Consider the following 26819-nt stretch of genomic DNA (forward strand, 5'->3'; position numbering starts at 1 on the left):
TTTCGGATAAGTAGCGAAACGTCTTCAACGCTATAACTCAAGTTAGCGACTGCGTCTGCATGACTAATGGTCTGAATGAATGAACACCTTCACTGACAACATTTATAGTAGCGACTGTTAATCAGTGATGAAGCTCCACAGAAAAACCACTGAAGCACACACACACACACACACACAATCCCGTTTGAATGTATCCATCCCATGACATGAACACACCCTATTAGTAGAATCTCTGAGGATATGATAAGAGCTAATGAATGTTGACTTGAGGAAGCAGTGGACCACTTGCTGAGGGAAAACCCTGGAGATAAAGCTGCAGTCTCTTCTGTCTGGTACCACAGACACACACCATACCTGCTGGGATGCTCCTCCTGCTAGCATGGTCCCTGGAGACTGAACAGATGAATAAAAAACACCAGTCTGTGATTATAGGAAAGGAATCAAAGGCATCCTATAACATCACATCCTACAGTTCAGTGTATTATTGCTTTTGGAACAGATATTTGCCACCAGTTACATTCTTTGCTTAATGAAGAATGAATTATCTATCTATAATTACATGTATAATCCTTTGGATTCCTATTAAAACTTCTCTGATTTTGCAGGTGGTATGGAGCTGACACTGGAGACTCCTTCCATAAATCTTGAATAAACATTCAGAAATCTTCATCATATCAATGATTATACTTTTTCGTTGGTTAAATATTTACTATTTTTTTTAAGTATAGTAGAGTGTTTGTCTAATTCACAAACTTTGTGAATTAGTTGTTACTAGAGAGACAATAATCTGTTAGGATGAGCTCATTGGTCATCAGAAGCTATCTTTCAGTCCTGTTTTTAAATTGTTTACAGGAAACCCCATAGATACTTTTTGAAGCATCTCGCAAACGTTTTTTATTTGAGAAAAAACACACTATTTAGGTAAAGGTTTGTAACACATCTGAACATCATACTCATAAATAAGCCTTCCCGGATCTGATGCTATGTGTTTAGAGAAGGCTTATACAATTGAGGTCATAAGTTTACACCCTGCTGGCTGATGTTAATAATTTAAAGAAATAAGAGGGATCTTATAAATTGCAGTTTGTTTATTATTTAGTTTTGCCCTGAATAATTTATTTCACGGAATAGTTGTTTACATCTAGTCCACAAGACGAAACAATAACTGAATTTACACAGACGAATCGGTTCTGAAGTTTACATCCCCTCTATTCTTAACACTGTGTGCTAAAGCCTGGAAGATCACTGAGTGTTTTTATATTTCAGTTCCTCATGTTTCTTCTGAGCAGTTAAACAACCCACTGCTCTTTAGAAAAATCCTTCAGGTCCTGCACATTCTTTGCTTTTCCAGCATCTTCTATATTTTTCTAAGACAAGCTATATGCTCTTGAGATCCATCTTTTAACGCTGAGGACAACTGAGTACTCAAGTATTGAATGTGAAATAGCTTATTCAGGGCAGAACTAAATAAAAACCAAACTGAAATCAATCAATCAATCAATCAATCCTTCCTTCCTTCCTTCCTTCCTTCCTTGCTCCCTCCCTTCCATTCCTAATACATTGCTAACATTTTACAGATTCAGCACAGTGGACATCCTTCCTTCCTTCCATCCCTCCCTCCCTCCTTTCCTTCCATCCTTCCTTCCTTCCTTCCCTCCCTCCTTTCCATCCTTCCTTCCTTCCTTCCTTCGTTCCTTCCTTCCTTCCTTCCTTCCTTCCTTCCTTCCTTCCTTCCTTCCTCCCTCCCTTCCATTCCTAATACATTGCTAACATTTTGCAGATTCAGCATAGTGGACATCCTTCCTTCCTTCCTTCCTTTCCTCCCTCCTTTCCTTCCTTCCTTCCTTCCTTCCCTCCTTCCTTCCTTCCTTCCTTCCTTCCCTCCTTCCTTCCTTCCTTCCTTCCTTCCTTCCCTTCCATTCCTAAAACATTGCTAACATTTTGCAGATTCAGCACAGTGGACATCCTTCCTTCCTTCCTTCCCTCCCTCCATTCCTCCCTTCCTTCCTTCCTTCCTTCCTTCCTTCCATCCCTCCCTCCCTCCCTCCCTCCCTCCCTAATACATTGCTAACATTTTGCAGATTCAGCACAGTGGACATATGACCTCGACTGTATTTAGGTATGTGGTGTGGAATCTCCTCCTGTGTCAGCTCTTTGAACAGTTCCTTTAAGGTTTTCCCAACATAAGAAGGACATCGGAACAAACCGCATTTTTGATACACACAGTTGTATAGTCTTTGTATGCTGTAGCTGTACAATTTGCCTTCAGTGAAACTACAGAACCCAAACATGTTCCAGCATGGGTACAAGGTAAAAAAATATATATGGCACATACACCAGCTGAGACTAGATATGATGAGATGAGTCCTTTATTCATCCCTTGGAGGGGAAATTCAAGTTGACGCAGCAGCACAAGTAAGAGCAGTAACATCAAAGAAAGACCTATACATCAAAAATAGAGTCACATAAACGTGTAGGATAAACAGATAGAAGAAGATCAGTGTGTATGTACAATGCTAGAGGTTTATATATATGCTTGGTATTTATATGCAATATCTGAAATTGAGTTTGTTGAGTGTGTGTGTGTGTGTGTTTGCTTCAGGAGGTGGTAGTTCAGTCTACTACTGGTATGAAGTTTAAAATCACAGCACTACCAAGCTTGAGGCTCTTGACCAAGGCCCTTAACCTTCAACTGCTCAGTTGTATTAAATCAGATAAATGTAAGTGGCTCGGGATAAGGGCGTCTGCCAAATGCCATAAATGTTATAATATTAAAGTTTGTGAGACTCAGTCAGCAGAGTAGGAGGTCCTGCGCACTGCTGCTAGTGTTAACTGCTGCTATAGAAGATAAACCTTCTAAGGAACAGGAACTGTAAAAGATCTTTATAAAGGATATGTGCAAAGAAAGCAGGGCTGAGAACCCAAATCCTCTGGATATTTGATAGAAATGTCATCTTGTGTATGCATGCTCTGATAAAGCTGTCCCAGGAAACAGATATTTGGACTGTTCCCAGATAATATCTTTTAGTCTTGTTTGTAAATTGTCCACAGGAAATCCTATCGCCAATTCACTTCCTGAATCATCCTACAATCGCTCTTTATTAGAGAAAAATACCACTTCATTTTGTTCTCTTTATAAACCCTGACAATGACAATTGATTTTCATTTCCGGCTTCGCCTTGCTCACATTTCGCTCCTCTTGAGATGCTCAGGAGAATAATTACACATTTGATTATAAATAATGCTGTCACACTGCACAGCTTCACACACACACACACACACACCTGATGGCAAAAAAAAGAACAGTATAAAAATAACACACTGGTACAGAAATGTGATGACGTGGAGTCACGCTTGTGTTTGAGATGAGCTGAAATGAAGCTGTTTTGGGAGAGCTTGTCTTGATGTCTTCTTGGGGATTAAATCCATATATTACAGCTCATCCCGGGCTTTAATGTGAGTCTTGGTGACAAGAGCCAATAGCAGACAGAGTACTGGGTGTCCAGATAAGCTGAGGTGAACAGAGAGGATGGATAGGGTAGGGCTGCTGCTCTGTGTGTGTGTGTGTGTGTGTGTGTGTGTGTGTGTCTGGTAGCACTGGATGATGTTTATGGAGCTTATCGGCTTCTGGGCACACACTGTGCTTGGCCCTCCGACATCCATGTGTGTAAAAGAAGCAGTCTGGTGTATATATATATATATATATATATATATATATATATATATATATAAAAGTGTGTGTGTGTGTGTGTGTGCACTCTGAAATTTCTATTTTCAAGCCTAAGTGCTCACTTTGCATCTATTATTCAGCTGCGTTCAAGCCGCTGTTTTCTTACCTGCGGCTCTCTCAGGGCCGCTCTCCTCCATCCACTCTCCCCTCCTCCCTGCATCACCAATCCCTTTCTCTTCCTCTTCCTCTTGAACTCTCCGAGCTCTCTAATCCTCATCCCGTTCGCTTTCACTCACCCTAATGACTTTAGGTGCTCTTTTTTTTTACGTCAGTTCCATTTTCACGTCTCTCCGTGAGTGCTCTCTGAAGCTTCCTGTTAAATTTCACTTAAAGCCCTGGAACTTTTCAAGATTTGCTGAATGCACACAAACCTCACGCTAATGACGGCAGCGCTCCTCTGTCTCGATGAGCCGAGGTTACGCGGCACAGTAATTAATCTCGATTTGACAATTAAATCGCAGTGGAGCTGCTATAGAATAGGATCGAAAAGGGCAAATTTAATACTTAAAATAGCACTCTGGAGCTCCATCACAGTTTCTACTCTTTCTTGTAGCTGTGGTGGTAGTGCCAAGGGAAAGAATACTACATCTCATACATGTTTGCTATGTATTTTTATAACTTTAAAAAATAATTGGACCTTAAGGGCCAGCTGATTTAAAGTATGCCTATGCCATCGTACTGTCATAAATATTCCCTTAACTGTTGCCAGTCTTTGTCTTCTTCAGCTTAACAAGGTACATACAAAACAATAAATGTGCTAATGTGAAATTTTCTAAAATGTCTTGAAAGGAAAAAAAACCCAAAAGGTAAAAAAAGTCCAGTTATGATGCTCACATGCCCTTTTCAGTGATGCACAGGGGTCAGCATGGGCACCCTGACTCCTTTCTATCAGAACCAGCATTAACTTCTTCAGCAACAGTAGCTTGTGTGTTGGATCAGATCACACGGGCCAGCCTTCGCTCCCCACATGCATTACTGAGCCTTGGCTGCCCATGACCCTGTCACTGGTTCACCACTGTTCCATCCTTGGACCACTTCTGATAGATACTGACCACTGCAGGTCAGTTAACATTATGAGCACTGACAGGTGAAGTGAATAACACTGATGATCTCCTCATCATGGCACCTGTTAGTGGGTGGGATATATTAGGCAGCAAGTGAACATTTTGTCCTGTAGCTCTTGTCTACTGGTCTTATTCCTGGTCTGCAGTGGTCAGTATCTATCAAAAGTGGTCCAAGGAAGGAACAGTGGTGAACCGGCTAAAATGCTTGCAACTTTTGGTGCTTTTTCTTGCAGAAAACTACTGAATTGTGTAATTACAAGCACATGATTCGAAGACACATACGCAGTTACTTTCTATGATAGCTGTACTCATGATCGACACACATGAATCGAAGATGGCTTCGGTTGAATGTGTTGTGATGACGTCACATGATACGTTTTGGCCAAAACCGTCAGAAAATTGCCAGCGCCTGTGAATATAGTGTCCTGGAGGGACTGATTAAGAAGAAACCTTAAGAGAAACCAGGATGGGATTATAAACCATTACACTATACAGGGGTAGAAGAGTAAAATCTAACAGTACTAACTGTGTTGAAATGATGTTAAGTATGAGTATATTGTGAATCAAGTGTTCTGGACAATCTTTATGCTTGCAGCAGCAGTTCCTAGGTACAAGAACATATACAGGAAGGTGAAGGCTTTTTTACTGTAGCACTGGTGACTCTTGACATAAACTGTTTTTTTTTTTGGCCATTGCAATATTTAGAGTACACATGTGGGACCATGGACAGCAACAGAAAATGAGTCACAAGTGCAGAAGCTCCAAGTGCAATGGGAGCATCAGGATGAATCAGGCAGGTCCAGAGGGCAAGAGAAGACACAGCAGTGGAGATGTGTCAGGATCTGGCACTGATATCAACATAAGACTGAATGAGAGAGAGAGAGAGAGAGAGTGAGAAAGAGAGAGAGAGAGAGAGAGAGAGAGAGAGACAGAAAGAGAGACAGTGGGGCAGATTACTTGAAGTACAGCTTAAAGTATCCTTGGTTTTCAGCCATTGAGCCATACACTATACTTAGATATATATATATATATATATAATATAATATAAGGTTAATTCATGTCTATATCTGCGCAGCCTGGTGGCCAGTCTTCACTGATTTATGATGTAAGAGCAGAGCGTGAAGGTTGAAATTGCAGAGTAATACCACAGAGGCAGAGTCAGCACCAGGGATGCCAGCAGGATTAACAAGCTAATTCGCAAGGCTGGATCTATCATTGGACACAAACTGGAGAGGTCTGAGTCAGTGAGGAACAGGAGGTCACTGAACAAACTGCTCTCCATCATGGACCATCCATCTCACCCGCTATACAATACACTACTGAGTCAGCGGAGCTCATTCTCCAAAAGACTCCATTCAGATCCGTTGTCACAGAGAAGGTTACAGGAGGTCTATCTATCTATCTATCTATCTATCTATCTATCTATCTATCTATCTATCTATCTATCTATCTATCTATCTATCTATCTATCTATCTATCTATCTATCTATCTATCTATCTATCTGTCTGTCTGTCTGTCTGTCTGTCTATCTAACTACAAAAAATATTGCAATCCACACAATTTCAAAAGAAGACAGATTGTTGGGGTCTCACTGTTGCATCTGTGACCAGTATTTGTGGTGTATCGAGATCTACAGTATCCAGGGTAATGTAGGCATAAAACAATGAAGGTCCAACCACATCTATCAGGAGTAACTGACAACACAAGAGGAAGCTGTCTGAAAGAGATGTCACAAACCAGGACTGTATCCAAAAAACATAAAACCACAGCTGCCCAACTCACTGCAGAATTAAATGCACAATTGTTGTATAAAAGTACAAGTATTTTGCTTCCATTTTGGAAGTGGTACATTAGCTTCTCCACTTATTGGAGGACAGCACAGGATTAAACAAAGGCTAAACATGCTACATGAAACATGCTAACAGACAGAAAAAATATCCTGCTGAAAAAAAGCAGCAGTTTATGTGACCCCTCTTCTGCATGAACTGATAAGCAGAATGTCGTAGTTTTCTTTAGTAACGGTTTTATTGTCGGAGGATTTTTATCATTTAATCTGAGAACATATGGTACAGATTTCGGTCAGGATTTCACTGGGATCATCTCCTACAGTGTTACAAGTAATCATTTTAAAACATTGCTGAAACACACAGATTAAAGCCGACTATGGAGACTATAGAAGGACGGGAATGTGACTAGCTAGAAAGTTTACTGGACAACTTCTGGGAAGTTTGTTTTTACGAGTTGGGAAGTCGTAATTACAACGTCAGGTGCACTCTGTAGAGTCTCTGCTTCTAGAAAATAAAGAACAACGAATGTGCATGAAGTCCCCCCCCTTGTAAAGTCTGAGCTCAAGAAAATCCTACGTTTCCTGATGTATATATATATATATATATATATACACACAACACTGTTCACGCTTCATCCAGCCTGTGCATTCAGGTGCATTCTCCTGAAACGATTTAATCATCCAAAACACATTTTGTAGATATCTAGGGTAACTTTAAAGGTTAATGGTGGTTTGTTTGAGCCAGCCAGCTGGAGACAAAACTCTCAGACATGAAAATTTCTCTCAGCTTCATTATTCATTCTCCAAGATTTATCACCTGGTCTTGTTAGTATTAGAAATGTTGCATAGGCTGTAAGCGGATGCTATTAAGTTAGTTTCTTTCTTTCTTTCTTTCTTTCTTTCTTTCTTTCTTTCTTTCTTTCTTTCTTTCTTTCTTTCTTTCTTTCTTTCTTTCTTTCTTTCTTTCTTTCTTTCAATCTGTCTCTCTCTGCAGAATGACACATGGAGTGAGCTGTACTCCTTTGCCGTGTTTAAGGCAATGAGTCACATGCTCTGCATAGGTTATGGCCGTCAGGCTCCAGAGAGTTTGTCTGATATATGGCTCACCATGCTCAGCATGATCGTAGGAGCCACCTGCTACGCCGTCTTCATCGGCCACGCCACTGCTCTCATCCAGTCGCTGGACTCGTCTCGTCGCCAGTACCAGGAGAAGGTAAGAAAACCCGTTCATGTGGGATATGAAAGAAAGCGAATATTTGAAGGATGAACTACATATAGCTACGTATTTTTTTTTAACTTTGAAAAATGGTTCTTTATCTAGTGAGGAATGGAGGTGGAACGAGAGGGCATTACTATGAACCCCAGTGTACAGAGCTAAATTGAAAGATAAATGTAATGTCACAGGCATCATAAATCTCACTCTACAGCTTAAAAAACCCCCACATGAAGCAGCTTATTAGCATAGTTAAATAGTGAAATGCTCCACAATATAATAAACTCTCAGGCCTCTCAGAAAATATTTTAAAGTTATTATAAAAATACATCATTAGTAACAAGATGAATCCAAAACGGGATGAATGTGCAGGTCTTCACAAATGTGCTCTGAGTTGTTGCTCAGATGCTCAGGTTCAAGACCCAGTACTGCCAAGCTGCCACTGTTGGGCTCTTGGGGAATGCCCTTAGCCCTCTCTGCTGCAGGGGCGCTGTATCATAGCTGACCCTGTGCTTTGACCCCAACTACTAAAGCTGGGATATGTGAAGGAAAGTATTCCACTAGGCTGTTATGTAATGCGTGGCAGTGATAATGTCGTCTTGTGGTTCGATCAAACTAGAATTTTTCTGTCAGATTGAGGATCTGTAACAAACAAACAAAAACATCTGTTCAGTCACTGACTAAAATGATCTGACATGTTCAGTTTGAGTATCAGTTTTTTCCAGGTATATTCACATATGTTCACAAAACATATGTTTTTAAGTGTACCCCTTTTTAAGTGAACTCCACTTTCTTAACACACTAGACACTCACACACTTCCATGTTCAAAATCACCATGCACTCAGTCACCGTTTCCAACTTTATTTCATTCAACCCATTCATTACCAAGTGTTGAATCAGCTCAGTTTTCTTTTCGACCTTACCAAACCTTTGTTTTGGATACGATAACCTAGTTTTCTGCCTTTAATATATCCCTCAATCTTCATATTATGTCTAGTCCTTCAAACACTGCATTGTGTCCTGCATTGGCAATTCTACACAGCAATTCTATACCTGATAATATGGAAGATATATTACATCACAACGCTTCTAAATTGGTCAGAAGTTACTGATTAAAAGCAAATTACAGGTTTATGTAGTTGTGCTCATTCTAATAGTTTAATAATAACTCATACGGCGGCTTGTATGGTGGAAGCAAACTGATTTTAAAAAACCTTTATCCGTCGATATGATGAAGTTGTCTGTGAGGGTTGGGGATTTTTATTTAACGTTTATGGAAAGTGTCTCCAGTGTCATTGTTTCGGTAACAAGAGACTGTAACTGCATCAGAGGAATGAGGGCTTTGGGATTTATCAATAACAGTAAATGACAAGCTGCATTTCTTTTTGTCTTAACGTCAAGAGAGAGAAAAAAGACAGAATGATGAAGAAATGATGTAACATACATGATAACAGTGCTAAGCTGTCACAAACACAAAGTCTTGGAGTCAGGATGCAAATTCAGGCTGTTTATTGAGTGTCACAAAAATAAATACAAATAAAATGAGAAAAAATCAGAAATGGCTCACACAGAACAAAGATAAATGCAATACTGTTGAACAAACCAATATACAGTACATAAGGCAAGTAGCAGGGTCAACAACAGACAAAGGTCAATCAAGATATAATCATGATTGTGGGCGAGAACAAAGAATATACTTACATACATATGCTATATTGCCAAAGGTTTTGGGACACCCCTCCAAATCATTGAATTCAGGTGCTGTTTTCAGGGGTTAGTCTTGGCCCATTAGTTCCAGTGAAAGGAACTTCAGAATACCAAGACATTTCTGACAATTTCATGCTCCCAACATTGTGTTTGGAATGGCCCCTTCCTGTTCCACAAAGCAAGGTCCATAATGACATGGATGAGTGAGTTTGGTGTGGACGAACTTGACTGGCTCTATCGGGTTGAGTCCTGACCTCAACCTGATAGAACACCTTTGGGATGAATTACAGTGGAGACTGCGAGCCAGGCCTTCTCATCCAACATCAGTGCCTGACCTCACAAATGTTCTTCTAGAGGAATGGTCAAAAACCTTGTGGAAAGCCTTCCAGAAGAGTTGTAGCTGCAAAGCGCCGGCCAACAGCATATTAAATTCATGTGCATGCAAAGGCAGGTGTCCCAGTTTTGGTCTGGCTCACAGTCTCTGCACTAATTCACCCCAAAGGTGTTCTATCAGGTTGAGGCCAGGACTCTGTGCAGGCCAGTCAAGTTCTTACACACCAAACTCCCTCATCCATGTGTTTATGGACCTTGCTTTGTGCACTGGTGTGCAGTCATGTTGGAACAGGAAGGGGTCATCCCTAAACTGTTCCCACAAAGTTGGTAGCATGAAATTGTCCAAAATGTCTTGGTATCCTGAAGCATTAAGCGTTCCTTTCACTGGAACTAAGGGGCCAAGTCGAACCCCTGAAAAAAAAACATCTGAATTCAGTGATTTGCAGAGGTGTCTCAAAACCTTTGGCAATATATTATACATAATTAAACACAGATAATAATGATTAGTATTAGGAAAAATATGACTTGTTTTTTAAGCATTTACTGGCATACTGGTATAAGAAAAATAAAACACTGCTGTTACTGTCATATAGTAAATAACAAGATTTCTTGTTGTTGTTCATGTTTTATTCCTCTTACCATACCATTGCAAATAATTACTATATTTCTTTGTTAATTAAATGACATGTCAGAAAAAACAATTTTTCACAACAATTTACAAATGAAACAAATAGTGTAGTATTTATTGGAATGGTTCATGGCCTTGGAAAAACAACAACAAACTATTGTGTTGTTTTGAGTGCCAGTTGAGAAGCTAGCACTCAGTCAGGTGCTGGAATGATCCATGGCAATAACAGAAAGCTACAGCCGTTTGCAATCACAACCAAAGAAAGATGTATTGGCTGCAGTGGAATTTCAGCCACAGCAGGAAATTGTCTTATTGTTTGGAAGAAAACTTCTCTGGCCTTGGGGGGGTCCATTAAAGCCCCACAAAAGCCTTTTACAGAGGCCCAGAGAAGGATTTATTTGCTGCAGGCAGGTACCTCTTGCCAGCAGTCGTGATGAGTCTCCACACAAAAATATAGTAGCTGTTATTATTAGTCAGTATCAGTGATTGTGAGATTAAAGAAACATTACTAGTATACACTCACCAGCCACTTTATTAGGAACACCTGCTTGTCAGCCACTCATCTCAAAGCAGTTCAATTCATAATATCATGCAGATGCCAGTTAATATATTTACATGACACAACAGGATGAGTGTCACGAGGCAGACACAAAGGCAAAAGAGGTTGGCAAACAATACAAAAATCTCAAGCAAAGAACAGGGTCAAACAGGCAAAGAGCAAGTTCAAATAAGCACAAGTCAAACAGGAAGATGAAGATCCACTTAGGCTAGGCAAGGTCAGAACACAAAGTCCAAATTTCTGGGTAATCCTTATCCTGATCGCAACCAGATAGAACACTATGATTCTATCATTCTATGATTTGAAGGGGTGTCCAGAAACATTTGGCAATATAGTGTACTTTCCAGTGGGTGAACTGAAACAAAAGGGGTTATAAAGTGGGGAAACCTACTTTCCCCACCTACAAACATACATAACTGGACACAGGTGGAAACCATCAGAATGATGCGATTGTGAGTATAGAAGTGCAGGTGGTTGCTGGGAGTTGCAGTCCATTTAGGCTATGTTTGTAGGCCATGAAGAATCGGGGCTGGTGACCTAATGCCATGTGACAATGAGGAACAGATATGATGATGGTTGTTGGTGCCAGACAATTTGATCGGAATCTTCTGGGAGTTTAGCCCAAAATGGTGCAAAAAACAAAAAACATCCAATTCTTTGGATAGGTGAGAGGTCAGAGGAGAATGGCCAGACTGGTTTGAGGAGACAAGAAAGTCACAATATCTCAAATCATCACTCTACATCCATGGGGAGCTGAAGAGCATTGAAGAGCATTTATGAACTTTAAGGTGGATGTAACTATTATAACACATGAACTCATATGAGGTTGCACTCCTGTCACCCAGGAACAGGATCATGAGGCTATGATGGGTGAAGACTGACCAAAACAACATATCTGAACAAAGTAGTTTTAATATTCAGAAAACCTTTTGGGACAGTCTGCCAGCACTATTCATTCATTGTCTATACCTGCTTATTCCTAGGGTCGTGGGGGTCTGCTGGAGCCTATCCCAGCACACATAGGGCGAAAGGCAGGGGTACACCCTGGACAGGTCGCCAGTCCATCACAGGGCCACACACAAACAAACAACCACACACACTCACGGGCAATTTAGAATTACCAGTCAACCTAATGTACATGTTTTTGGACTGTGGGAGGAAACCAGAGTACCCGGAGTAAACCCATACAGGCACAGGGAGAACATGCAAACTCCACACAGAAAGGCCCCAGCCTGTTCGACCCCGGGATTCGGACCCAGGACTTCTTGCTGTGAGGCAACAGTGCTAACCACTAAGCCACCGCTGCCAGCACTATTGGAAAACTCAATTATTTACCTATATTAGGTTGTGGTTGTGTTTTTTGCTGTGTTGCTACTTGTGGCTGCTGTGAAGTGAGCAAATGCAAATGAGAAAGAACTAGATAGAAGTAAATAGAAGGATTCTCTTAATATTGTAAGTCACTGTATTCTGAATGCAGCTTTTTCCAACTGCAATGTGAACTGAATACAGATGCTTTCATTCGATATTCTGAATAGGTAACACCAATTTATATTCCGTTACAGTCCAACCCTGTCAACCAACCAATCCATCAATCACTTACTCAGTCACTCAGTATGCCACCGGAGTAGATAACAAAACTGACGTTTAAACCAAACAAACTGGAAATGCTGACATTTATATAATCAAACAGATTACAATTTTACTTTTTTTCTCCTAGCCTTCCATAACATGAAATATAACTACATTTATACAAATGTGTATTTCTTTAATTAGTAAAATAAATGTAATTGGCAAAAAGCCGTTCCCTATTGTTAATTATTTTCCTCAATTTCGTACCTTATACAATACAACAATTTGATGACTACTATGATTACGTTTCTCTTTCTTTTTTAAAGAATGACAAACCATTTAATTGTTCCTTACGTTGTTTCCAATGGGATCTACTAAAGGAGTCAATGTCAGGTTACTTGCGTTACTCTGAGTGTTAGGAGCACTTGTGATTCTCAGTACAATGTTCTTATTAACAAATGTGTTATGTAACCTGACATAATGTATAATAATAATCTATTCATTTTGTATAAAGACATCGAATCCACCAGGTCAATAAAAATCGTTAGCTGATTCAATGATTCAAGCTCCGCCATCAGCTAAGCTCACTAATAACACACTTACCATGATTAAAAGAGGATTAATTGTGCAACCTTTCTAATGGTGTGTGTGTGTGTGACGATCAGTCATTACAGTAAAACCACTGACATCTGATGTGAATAACATTGATTGATTATCTCATTACAGTGGTACCTGTCAAGGGTTTGGATATATTAGGCAGCATCAAGTCAGTTATCAAAGTTGATGTATTGGAAGCAAGAAAAATGGGTAAGTGTAAGGATCTGAGTGACTTTGACACATTGTGATGGTTAGACAGCTGGGTCAGAGGATCTGTTTGAAATGGCAGGTCTTGTGGGGTGTTCCCAGGATGAAGTACCTATCAAACGTCATCCAAGGAAGGACAACAAAGCAAATGAAGGCTAGCCTGTCTGATCTGATCCAACAGAAGAGCTACAAATTGATGAAAATTGCATGTAATGCTGGCAGTGATAGAAAGGCGTCAGAACACACAGTGTTTTTCACAGCTGCAGACTGGTTAGAGTGGCCATGCTGACCCCTACAATGGACAGGTGAGAATCAGACTAGACCCTAGAGTAGTGAAAGACAATAGCCTAGTCTGATGAATCACATTTTCTTTTACATCATGTAGACTGCTGGTTGCATTTGTGTCACTTACCTGGGAAAAGAGATGCACTTTGGGAAGGAGGCAAGCTAGGGGAAGTAGTCTGACGCTCTGGGCAATGTTCTGCCAGGAAACAATGTGTCCTGGCATTCATGTGGATGTTATATTGACATGCATCACCTACCTACACACTGTCACAGACCAAGTTTCCCACATGGCAACAGTATTCCTTACTGGCGGTGTCATCTTCCAGGAGGATTATGTGCCCGGCAACGGTACAAAAATTGTTCAGGAATGGTTTGAGGAACATGACAGAGTTCATGGCCTAAAAATGACTCAGATCTCAGTTTGACAGAGTGGGATGTGCTGGATGAACAAGTCTGATCTCTCAACTTACATGACTTACAGAATGTGCTGCTAACATCTGGCCAGATACCACAGCACACCTGCTTGGAGCTGATGGCTCAGAGGTGTTTTGCTGGCACAAGGGGGACCTACACAATATTAGGCAGGTGATTTTAATGTGATGACTGAACAGTGTGTGTGTGTGTGTGTGTGTCAGCACAAACACACAAGAACAATTCATCAGAAACCATGATCTGTACAAATAAATCAATTTCAATAATATGGCTGTTTCATTAAGCATGTATCAGTCATCAGACTGTCTGCAACTTCTTTCATTTATGAAGCTTTATGAAATTTCCTCACTCATATCAGTAGAGCCTCATTTTCACTCCATTAATACAGCATCAGTCTTGCACTTAAATATGTACACACTGCAGCTGGTAGTTCAGTCAAGGACAAAGTCATTTTCTTACAATCTCTCCCTCTCTCTCTCTCTCTCTCTCTCTCGCTCTCTCCTTTTTCTGTATCTATCATCCCTACATCTGCCATTTCTATCTATCTTTCTCTCATCAGCTTTCCTCCATACCTCCTCTCTTAAATGTGTATCTATACCTCCTCTTTCTCTACATCTATCATCTCTATCACTATATCGGCTCTCTGTATATATCTCTCTCTCTTCCTGAGCAATTGTATCTCTCTCTCTCTCTTCCCCCACACCCCCTACCTTCTCTTTTCGTGTATCTATCTTCTCTCTCATCTCATCTGCTCTCCCATCCTCTTTCCTCCATACCTCCTCTCTTTCTGTCTCTCTTATCTATACCTCCTCTTTCTCTGCATCTATCTATCTATCTATCTATCTATCTATCTATCTATCTATCTATCTATCTATCTATCTATCTATCTATCTATCTATCTATCTATCTATCTATCTATCTATCTATCTATCTGTCTATCTGGTTTCAGTTCAAATTAATTTGATTCAATCCATTTGATTTAGTTCAATTCATTTCCGCTATTCTAATTCAGCAATGCTTTACGGAAAGAAAAATTCCAAAAGCACATTAAAGCCTTCTTAAACATTAGACGTATACATTGTTAACAGTCACATCACTATATTTGTGCACATACAAGTACAACAGCGTCCACATTAGTGGGAGGTTTGTGTAGGTGGACAATCAGTCTTTCACTTATAGTCCCTCAGGTTGGGACATATTTTCAAAAAATGTCTATGCAGAGACTATAATGTTTGTCCCACCTAATGTATTTATTTATTTTTTGCATGAACAATAACACAGTCAAACATTGGGGACCAGCTGTATTGAGTAGGTCTTTGTTTTGTGGGAAATATTTCTTCAGGCTATTTAGTTATTTCCACTGATTTTCTTACTGTTCTTTTTTCCACATGCTCTCTCTCTCTCTCTCTCTCCCTCTCTCAAACTTTCTTTTTCGGTGTCTACATGATCATCAGCATCTCCTTACCTGCATCTGTCTATTCTGAGACTTGCTCTCTTCCTCACTCTCTCTATTGAACTAGCTTTTTTCGAGGAACTGTGATAGATTGCATCGAGGTCGTTCCTTTTTCTGATTATTGTATAGGCAGAAATTCAACTCAATATAAAATCAAACATTAATCATTCATAATCGAGACTTTCAGTAACAGTATTCAGCTAGATAGATACTGCTGTGGTTATACAGCTTTCTTGTTTTTTTTTTTTTATTTGTTCATCTGCAGCTGTTCAAAAACTGTTTTAATGTCTACACTGAATACTTAAAGCTAATGTCCCAGCTGCCATTTTTCTTTCCCGCCTTGAGCAGCTTTTTTATTCCAGCTTGTCTTCCAGCTGTCACAGTGATCGATGTTACAGTACAGAGACAGTTATTGCTCTTACTAATAGTGATCGAATAGCCTCAGCGTCATCATATCAACCTCAAGGAAACTTTAACCACGCCTGTAATCCAGTCAACTCCGCTCTCTTGTTACCATGCAGAAAGCTGAGTTGATTAAACGTTGTGATTGGATGCATGAGGAATGTTAACTGGTTCAGGTTAATCAATATGATGGAGTGTGCACTCGAGTGAAGGACAGAACCCACAATTAATGTATGAAATGCGTGGCTGTGTTATGTGGGCCTTATAGAAATAGAAGATCTGAAGGTCAGCACTCTTTTAAGGGGAAAGATAAGGGCAATAATAAGTAATGTACACTTATATATACACAGGATAATTACCCTAACGAATAGGTGATGGTGTGACTCTGTGACTGATGAGGAATGATGCAGTATATTTTAATCTAGAAATCTAGAAACATTTATTTTCACTGTTCTAGGTAATAAAAAGTATGCATGTGGACTATTCAAGCATCTGCACCGATCAGGCATAACATTATGACCACCTGCCTGATATTGTGTTGGTCCCCCTTTTGCTGCCAAAACAGCCCTGACCCGTCCTGCACTGTGTATTCTGACACCTTTCTATCAGAACCAGCATTAACTTCTTTAGCAATTTGAGCAACAGTAGCTCGTCTGTTGGATCGGATCACACGGTCAGCCTTCGCTCCCCATTTGTATCAATGAGCCTTGGCCGTCCATGACCCTGTCCCTGGTTCACCACTGTCCCTTCCTTGGATCACTTTTGATAGATACTGACCACTGCAGACCGGGAACACCCCACAAGAGCTGCAGTTTTGGAGATGCTCTGATCCAGTGGTCTAGCCATCACAATTTGGTCCTTGTCACGCTCAAATCCTTACGCTTGTCCATTTTTCCTGCTTCTAACACATCAACTTTGAGGACAAAATGTTCACTTGCTGCCTAATATATCCCACCCACTAACAGGTGCCATGATGAGGAGATAATCAGTGTTATTCACTTCACCTCTCACTGCTCATAATGTTATGCCTGATCAGTGTACATGTTAATTAAAACAAATGAGCAGTAGCTCAAATGGCGGTTACAATAAATCCCTGTGCATACACACACTCCAGATCACTCCAGGCCTTAACCACAAGCTTAACCACACTGTATAACTTTAAAAGTATGTGTGACACTTATTTGTAAGTTCATTTATTGTTCATTTTTTACTCTTGCGTCCAATTTAATCAAAACAGGGTTTAAAATGTCTCTTTGCTGTCCACTATGTACTATGTCTAATGTTTTCAGTGGTAGTTTTTAGTTCACCAAATATTCTCCATCTACCTTAACAGAAGTCATGTAAATTGGAGGAAGTGGGCGGGGCTTCCAAGGGTGTCTGTTAATATCGGAGCATTCTAAGACAGCTGTGCGGCTGTCACTCTTTTCAGATTCGTATCTCGACTGGTTTGTCTGATGGTTTTATTGGGAAGTAAAAAAGGTGACTTAGGTTTTTGAGGGATAACTCATCGTATTGAAATGAGGAAGGTTGTCAACTCTGTGTTTTAAAAAGTAGTAATATTGTTAAAACTGTATGAATAAATAATAAGCCAAATAAAAAACATGGCAGCGTTTAGACCAGTCGTGAATAAAAGTCAGCTAGTTGAAAAGCCGATTCACTGAAAGGGAAAGGACGCAGGATGTGATGACATGCATTTGTTTCTGGTAGTGGCTATTTGATTTGGTACTGACTAATTTTTTTTGATTTGTAAGCCAATACAAGCCAAGTGGGTGGGACTGTGGCCACTAAAATGATTATTTTCTGATTTTGTCTCACTCAGGCTGCTGGTCTGCTAGCATAAAGCAACATATTAAGGACGGGTGCTTTCTCACGTGTATATGAGTGTGTATTGGAGCCTCTATATGACCCACTTACTGATCTGCAGTCTGCAGTTTGATTCTCCTCAGATCGGGAGGAGCAGGGGTTGTGTTATGTTGTGTGCGCGTGTACGCTTGGCTGGGTGCACGCTGTGGGATCATCTGTGTGTGTGTTTGTATATGTGTGTGTGTGTATGTGTGAGTGTTTAAGAAATTACAGCACCCCACTAGACAGGCTGAAATTGATGAGGCAGCAGAACAGTGTTCTGCCTGTGTCCTTTTGAAGGTGAAATACACTATGTGTTTGTGTGTGTGTGTGTGTGTGTGTGCTTTTCTATAGCGCCATTGGTGTCCTTGAGGGTAGAGTAATAAAGCTGATGAGAGACAGAAGAGGACAGAGTGTTTCTGTAGGCGACATGTAAGAGGTGGCCTGCATTACATGCCGTATTTTCCCGAGCTGCTTTGGATAATTTTGTCACTAAAAGCACTGTTTTATTGTGAAGGTGACTATTACACTAGAGTGGATCAAACCCCTTTCCACCCTGCACATCTTGCACTATACTCTTCCTTTCAGCACTTAGAGCTGTAATCTTATCTCTTTTGTGTCACTGCGACACCACATGAGAGGATAGATTTGCGGGTTCCTCTCTGAAGGCGGGACTTCAAGTGTTGCTTGGGAGGGGATGGTACATTACATGTAGCACTCAGTATTTTTTCTGTGTGCGTTATTATGGGTTCATGAACAGTGACGTTTTTCCACAGAGGTGTTCCTTTAATTCAAATTTGGAAGCAGACAAAAAGGACCCTACAGTCACATCTGAGAAGGTCTATAATTAGCCTGCGCATAGTTTATCCTGACTTAATCAATCCTTTTCATGCTCAGGTCTGCTGTGTATTATAAGCCCTGTTTTAGTAGGATCTAGTAGGGCTTCTCTAGTGTCCTTACGCTTATTATTATTATCCTCATCTTGAATATTTACATGCACTCCAGACTCTTTATCCCACTTGTCAATCACATAGAGTGATTACGGACTTCGGTGCTCACAATCACGTGCAAATAGACGACGTGAAGTAAAATCATACAAAAGACACATTTCAGGATTGATTACAATCCATGCCTGACCTTGTGTTCCTCGAGGACTGGGCACGCTCGGCTTTGTGCAGGGACGAACGTGTTTTCAAGGACTGCAGGAACCATGTTGAAGAGAGTGATGAGTGCCTCATCAGTTGATTTCTTTTTCGCTCGGTGCAGTTTTAGTTGATCTCTGCCAAAATCTCGCAATCCTTTTTTTTGGAACAGTCACAAGATGCAGCAATAGGATCCCAATGCACACTCAAATCCTTTTTAGTAGAAAAGTAGAGACAGGTCTGGCATTTCCTAACCAGCTATGAGCCAAATAATGAGTCATCTTACATATCGCATATGCCGCAACATATTACCTTTTCAAACCTGAAACAGCAAACAACAATGAGGGAATTTCGTACCATCGCAGATTTTCCAAATAGATTTAAATGCAATAGTTTGCACACGCATAGACCCTAAGCAGAAAATCACCAAGCTTTGAGGAATACATGCATGTGAACAGAAAATGCTGATCGATTAACACACAAGCAATTCATGACACACAGCTGAGCACCTCATTGAATCATCATGGCTGGCTGTCTCATTTATTTCTCAGACACTTTTGCCTGCATTTGTGTATTTATTTCTTATAAATACGACAAATCATTTGTAAAAGTGCCAAAAAATGGCTTAAATTTTCATCAAGTCCTACCCAGATTGTTTTTTATCATGTTTCATGTTGAGCACATACCGCAAGCAGACTACAGAAAGTTGTTTACCATATATGGTAATTTGTGGGCGTTTCCTTATGTAAATGAGTGTGGCTGAACAAAAGCATAGCAATTTGCTTGTAGGATTTTCCGACCCAACGCAGGGCACACACACACACACTATGAACAATTTACATATGTCAATCAGCCTACAACAAATATCTTTATGTATTTAGGGAAGAAAGCGAGAGGAAACCCCCAAATCCACAGGGAAACCATGCAAACTCCACAGGGTGGGAATCAATTCCCCAACCCCGGGAGGTGCGAGGCAAATGCGCTAACCACTAATCCACGGTGCATGTTATTCAATGCAGGATTTGTGAATGAATAGTGTGTTGTTTCATGAAGAAACACCCCCCCCCCAATAGGAGCATATAGTGTAAGCGGTTTTAACATATTCATTCATCCATTGTCTATACCCGCTTTATTCCTAATTAGGGTCTGCTGGAGTCTATCCCAGCGTACATTGGGCGAAAGGCAGGGGTACACCCTGGACAGGTTGCCAGTCCATCACAGGGCCACACATATAGACAGACAACCACACACTCACACTCACTCCTATGGGCAATTTAGAATTACTGATCAACCTAATGTACATGTTTTTGGACTGTGGGAAGAGACCGGAGTACCCGGAGTAAACCCACGCAAGCACAGAGAGAACATGCAAACTCCGCACACACTCCACCCTGCCTGTTTGAACCCAGGACCTTCAACAGTGCTAACCTCTAAGCCATCATTCTGCCTAGTTGTCCAGTTGATACTAACTAACTGATACCCCAGAAACACACAATTTGCTAAATAAAACATTAATTCTGTTTCTGTATTTCTGTATTCAGCACACATATTACGCTAGCTGTGTTCTCAGTGAATCAGTACAGCATGAAAAACATAATTGGCTTTCTTCAAAAAATTCCAGTGATCATTGTTTTCTTATGAATCATCGAGTGTTCATATTTTGAAGTCAGTGATTCAAGGGATTGCAAAAAACGTGTATATCGTTTTTAAGGAATGCAGGAAGAGCAGAGACACTGACCAACTGAGAACAAGTGCAAGTGTTCATACAGTAAGTCAGTGTATTTGAGGCGTGACACATGGCTACTGAGAGCCTGGAGATGGCATGTGGCACAAAAACAGCCCTCACGTCCCTCCGCATATGCTGCACTAAATGATTGTGTCTACTGTGTGCGATTCCTTCAGGCGTCTGACCTACTCCGCTCTGCTGTTTTAGTTCTGCTTCGGTGTGTGTGTGTGTGTGTGTGGGTAAATGTGCATACCAGTGTCAGGGTGCATGTATGAGGATTTTTGGGAGTGAATGTGCACATGGATGCTCGTGTGCACGTGTGTGTGTGTGTGTGTGTGTGTGTGGGTGTCTGTGCACTATCTGAACATTTTATAGGCTCTATAAAACTATGTTGGATGCCTGTAGTAAATCTACAAGATGGAGAAACAGATTGGATAGTAAAAAAGTGCGAGTGAGCCAGACTCATTAATGAGTCTTCGTCTGTCTTCCCTACACACACACACACACACACACACACACATGCCCTAGCATTGCAGCATCTTCCTCAACTATCCCCCCCCCCCAATTTATATCAGCCTACAGCTTTCTTTAATGCGCCAAGAAGATTTGGCAAAAAGCAGAAATATCATACTTTTTTAACACTGACATTTTAAACTTCTCCAGCAGGCATATTTAGTTCTCCGTGGTTTTTCTTCCTAGTACATAAAGTGCATTAGTTTATGTTGTGTACGAAATATAAGTGTGAGCATGTTGCATTAATTACTCATATTCTGTAACCAATTAGATGACAATGATAAATCAGTGCTAATTTCTGCAGGTCCTTGGTGGGGAAATAGTTGAAATAAATGAAACATTTATGAACTCTTGTCTACAATACAGGTCTATTTTGTTCTATTCTATACTGTACATGCCGAGTCTTCAACTGGAAGTGAGAGGTTTGTGTATTGGATACACACTGGAACATACATTGGTTTTGGAAGGAGCCTCCAGTGTCAGCGTACTTTGTAACTATCAGAGATAAAGCTGTTTTGACACAGGGAATTGTTCAGGATGGAAGGCTTTAAGATTTCCGATCACATAGGCTGCTTTTTCGTCTAATTAAATTGTGAGTCTGGTGAGGGTACGACTGTTGCTGTGCTGCAACACAAGCGATAACAGGAACCTGGCGCAGACTTTCATCAGCATCAGCACAAGTCTAAAGAGTCAGTCTTTAATAAATTATAAACTGTTAGATTTGCAAAATCTCAGGGTATTAACTCCTAACCCCTTCTGTGATTAATTTCCTGTACCTGTACATCCTGTCATGTTTTATTCCTTATATATATATATATATACAATTGAGAGTTGGTACAATGGCTTAGATTTTGGCATTTTCGCCTCTCACCTCTGGGGTTAGGGGTTTGATTCCTGCCTGTTCTTCCTGAGTTTCAGGGGTTTCCTCCAGGTACTCCAGTTTCCTCCCCCAGTCCAAAGGCATGTGTTGTAGGCTGATTGGCATCTTTAAATTGTCTGTAGTGTATGATTGTGCCCGGTGATGGGTTGGCACCATGTCCAGGGTGTCCCTCAATTGAGTCCCTTGGAATAAGCTCCAGGTTCCTCGCAACCCTGTGTAGGATTAGTGATACAGAAAGATATACAAGTTAATGGTTCCATTCATATCATTGTTTACTATGGTTATTCAGACAGACTGCACAGTGTTTTAATCTAAACTACAAATAACCGAGTGAGTCACATCTGGCTGATTGGTGTATTAGGTGGAGCACACTGTAAGCTCCATCTGTAGCTCGGCTGGGCTTTTTCAGATGCAGCTGCAGGTCGGATTCAGTCCAAAGAGCCACAGCGTGAAGGATGATTCTCTCTGTCTTCACTACTAAGCCCCAGCAGTCGTTTGTCTTCTGCCGCATTGCTCCTGCTCCTTATCGCTTATCACCTCCATTTTCCCCTCATCTCGGGCCGTTTATCTAATACGGTGCCTTGCCATTATTCTTGTCTGCATGCAGCTAAAAATATGCATCCTATAGTGAATTGATCCTCAGCCTAGCCTGCTCTCTTCATAGTGACTTTGTTTGCTTGGTTACAGTGAGTAAATTCTTTCAGTGGTTAATCAATACTGCTCATAGTTGCCTGATTTACAAGGCTTGGGAATTGCCAAAACTTCATAGAATACAAAAAAAGCACACAAACACCAAAACTATATTTCTTGTTCCATGTCCCAAATGATATGATCTTAACGTTCTGGCTGAAGCTTGTTATTTACTGTATAACCATTTGAGAGTTTTATAGCTCTGAGAGGTGGGTCATTCTTTACAGAAAGTACACCGATGGGCTTTGCTTGGCAGCGAGAACTACAACTTTGGGACATTTCATTCTGTCGTTTTAGTTTTGGGTTCTGATCCGCTTGAAAATGACGGTATGTGGTTTCAGGTTCGCCTGAAGTCAGCTCGGGTGTGGAACGCACCATGTATGAAAGTCTACCCTTGGGACTGGACAAGGTGTCTCGTTACGCCTTGCTCAATGCTTCAGAAGCAGCTCGTCTGCTTATCTATGCAAAGAATATGAGGTTACAGAATGTTTCTGTAGGCTATTGATGTAGTGGGTCACATGTTTTGTATCCATATAATGTATGTCTAACACTATAAACTTAGGACTGGAAAGGGGATACTGCAGGCGGCTCAACTTGCTGGTGCGAGCGTTTACATGAAGTCAGAAAGACATGCTTAAAGGTATTGTTGCATGAGACAGTGGTGTTTCACTGCTTAGAGCTCAGGACTACAATGTTGGGCCTCTGAACACGTCCCTTGAGCCTTATCTGCTAAGCTGAAATGTAAGTCACATTGGATTAACGTCTACCAAATGATAAATGTAAATGGTTTGGACCAAAGAAACCCCAAGAACAAGTACAGGATCACGAATATTGAAGTGGTAGCTCAGATGTTGGACTGCTGAATGGAAGGACCACCAAGCTACCATTGCTGGACCCTTCAGCAAGGCCCTTACCTTCAACTGCTGTATAATGCATTATACCAAAAATATCTATACATCTGCAGATTTCTAAATCTGGGATCAAATTTTTCATTTCATTGTCTGTACCACTTATCCGATTTATCCTTGGGTCACAGGGAGCCTGTGCCTATCTCAGGTGCCATCGGGCATCAAGGCAGGATACACCCTGGACACCCAGAGTGCCAACCCATCACAGGGCACACACTTTCACTAAAGGCAATTTGGAGACATCAATCAGCCTAGAAGCATGTTTTTGGACTGTGGGAGGAAACCAACGCAGGCACGGGGAGAACATGCAAACTCCACACAGAAAGGCCCCTGCCTGTTCAAACCCACGATTCAAACCCAGGACCTTCTTGCTGTGAGGCAACAGTGCTAACCACTAAGCCACCGTGCTGCCCCTGGGATCAAATATTTGTGCTAATTGTAAAAATGCTGATGCTAATATGATTAGCAAGGCCCACAACTATCTGGAATCTGGAATGAGAACCTGCGCTACACATCATGGTAACAGGACCAAACAAACATTACTGAGAACAATACAGATGTGCACAGTGAACACCGTGAACCTACTGAAGTTAAAACTAAACTCTCCATAAGCAAGTTCAGAATCGATCCTGGAGCCGAGCGGAAAAAAAATGCCGATAGTCATATGATTAGCAAGGACCACAACTGCATTATTTAGAGACAGCGCTAATATAATATCTTGAAGGCTGACCCTGTGAGTAGAGCTGGAAAATATGTGAGCAGTTGTGTTTTGTCACTGCAAAACACTTATTTTGTTATTGTTGAATATTTATACTTGTATTATTGAATTGATTTAATTACATCTAGAAGCAAAAAACAAGATACTTTTTACTCCTCACACTTTCATTTAGACCTTCAGGCACTTAATAAATCAGATTGGCATTCAGTCAAGATCATCATTAAAGAAAAAACCTTTCAAGAACAATTGCAGTTTGTCATCTGCAGTGACCTTCTCATGGGACACAACATAAAAATGACCACTCTAACTATCTGTGTGTATCTGAATGTGGATAATCCACTAAACTACAGCGTGGAACTAGAGGATGATCCTGATCCTGCCTCAGTAAAATACTCCGTTTATCAGAGTAAAAAAGAGAAGCATTTGCTTTGCCTCCTGAGAAGCCATGACTACTGTTCTGTAATCTACTCTATCTTCTATATTCTACTCTCTTCTTCTGTGCTCTACTCTTCTATATTCTACTCTTCTATACTCTATTCTTTTGTACTCTACTCTTCTATACTCTCTTCTTCTGTGCTCTACTCTTCTATATTCTACTCTTCTATACTCTATTCTTTTGTACTCTACTCTTCTATACTCTCTTCTTCTGTGCTCTACTCTTCTATATTCTACTCTTCTATACTCTATTCTTTTGTACTCTACTCTTCTATACTCTCTTCTTCTGTGCTCTACTCTTCTATATTCTACCCTTCTATACTCTATTCTTTTGTACTCTACTCTTCTATATTCTACTCTTCTATACTCTATTCTTTTGTACTCTACTCTTCTATACTCTCTTCTTCTGTACTCTACTCTTCTATATTCTACCCTTCTATACTCTCTTCTTCTGTACTCTACTCTTCTATACTCTCTTCTTCTGTACTCTACTCTTCTATACTCTCTTCTTCTGTACTCTACTCTTTTATATTTTACCCTTCTATACTCTCTTCTTCTGTACTCTACTCTTCTATACTCTATTCTTCTGTACTCTACTCTTCTATATTCTACCCTTCTATACTCTATTCTTTTGTACTCTACTCTTCTATACTCTCTTCTTCTGTACCCTACTCTTCTATATTCTACCCTTCTATACTCTATTCTTTTGTACTCTACTCTTCTATACTCTCTTCTTCTGTACTCTACTCTTCTATATTCTACCCTTCTATACTCTATTCTTTTGTACTCTACTCTTCTATACTCTCTTCTTCTGTACTCTACTCTTCTATATTCTACCCTTCTATACTCTATTCTTTTGTACTCTACTCTTCTATACTCTCTTCTTCTGTACTCTACTCTTCTATATTCTACCCTTCTATACTCTATTCTTTTGTACTCTACTCTTCTATACTCTCTTCTTCTGTACTCTACTCTTCTATACTCTATTCTTCTGTACTCTACTCTTCTGTACTCTACTCTTCTATACTCTATTCTTCTGTACTCTACTCTTCTGTACTCTACTCTTCTATACTCTATTCTTCTGTACTCTACTCTTCTATATTCTACCCTTCTATACTCTATTCTTTTGTACTCTACTCTTCTATACTCTCTTCTTCTGTACTCTACTCTTCTATATTCTACCCTTCTATACTCTATTCTTTTGTACTCTACTCTTCTATACTCTCTTCTTCTGTACTCTACTCTTCTATACTCTATTCTTCTGTACTCTACTCTTCTGTACTCTACTCTTCTATACTCTATTCTTCTGTACTCTACTCTTCTATATTCTACTCTTCTATACTCTATTCTTCTGTACTCTACTCTTCTGTACTCTACTCTTCTATACTCTATTCTTCTGTACTCTACTCTTCTGTACTCTACTCTTCTATACTCTACTCTTCTATACTCTATTCTTCTGTACTCTACTCTTCTATACTCTCTTCTTCTGTACTCTACTCTTCTATACTCTACCCTTCTATACTCTATTCTTCTGTACTCTACTCTTCTGTACTCTACTCTCTTCTTCTGTACTCTACTCTTCTATACTCTATTCTTCTGTACTCTACTCTTCTGTACTCTAATTTTCTGTGCTCCACTCTCTTCTTCTATACTCTACTCCCTTCTTCTGTACTATACTCTTCTATACTCTAATTTTCTGTGCTCCACTCTCTTCTTCTATACTCTACTCCCTTCTTATGTAATCTACTCTTCTGTACTCTACTCTTCTATATTCTACTCTCTTCTTTTCTGTACTCTACTCTCTTCTTCTATACGCTCTTCCTCTGTACTCAACTCTCTTTTTCTACACTCTCTTCTTCTATACTCTTCTAAATTCTTCTTTACTCTGCTCTAGTGTACTCTACTCTACTCTTCTATACTCCACTCTTCTATACTATACTATCTTCTTCTATACTCTACTCTCTTCTTTTATGCTATCTTCTTCTGTACTCTACTCTT

At 40.3% G+C, this 26819-nt stretch overlaps 1 protein-coding gene across 1 annotated transcript in view; it reads left to right on the forward strand.

The window, feature by feature from the left end:
• The window catches only part of LOC131370557 (potassium/sodium hyperpolarization-activated cyclic nucleotide-gated channel 2-like), a 72574-nt gene that overhangs the window by 27314 nt on the left and 18441 nt on the right, over nt 1–26819 (forward strand). The window contains exon 4 of the mRNA XM_058417903.1: nt 7576–7794. Coding sequence (XP_058273886.1) covers nt 7576–7794 — 219 coding nt within the window. The remainder of the gene's footprint in view (nt 1–7575; nt 7795–26819) is intronic.

This window comes from Hemibagrus wyckioides, linkage group LG20 (assembly GCF_019097595.1).
Source record: "Hemibagrus wyckioides isolate EC202008001 linkage group LG20, SWU_Hwy_1.0, whole genome shotgun sequence".
NCBI lineage: Eukaryota > Metazoa > Chordata > Actinopteri > Siluriformes > Bagridae > Hemibagrus > Hemibagrus wyckioides.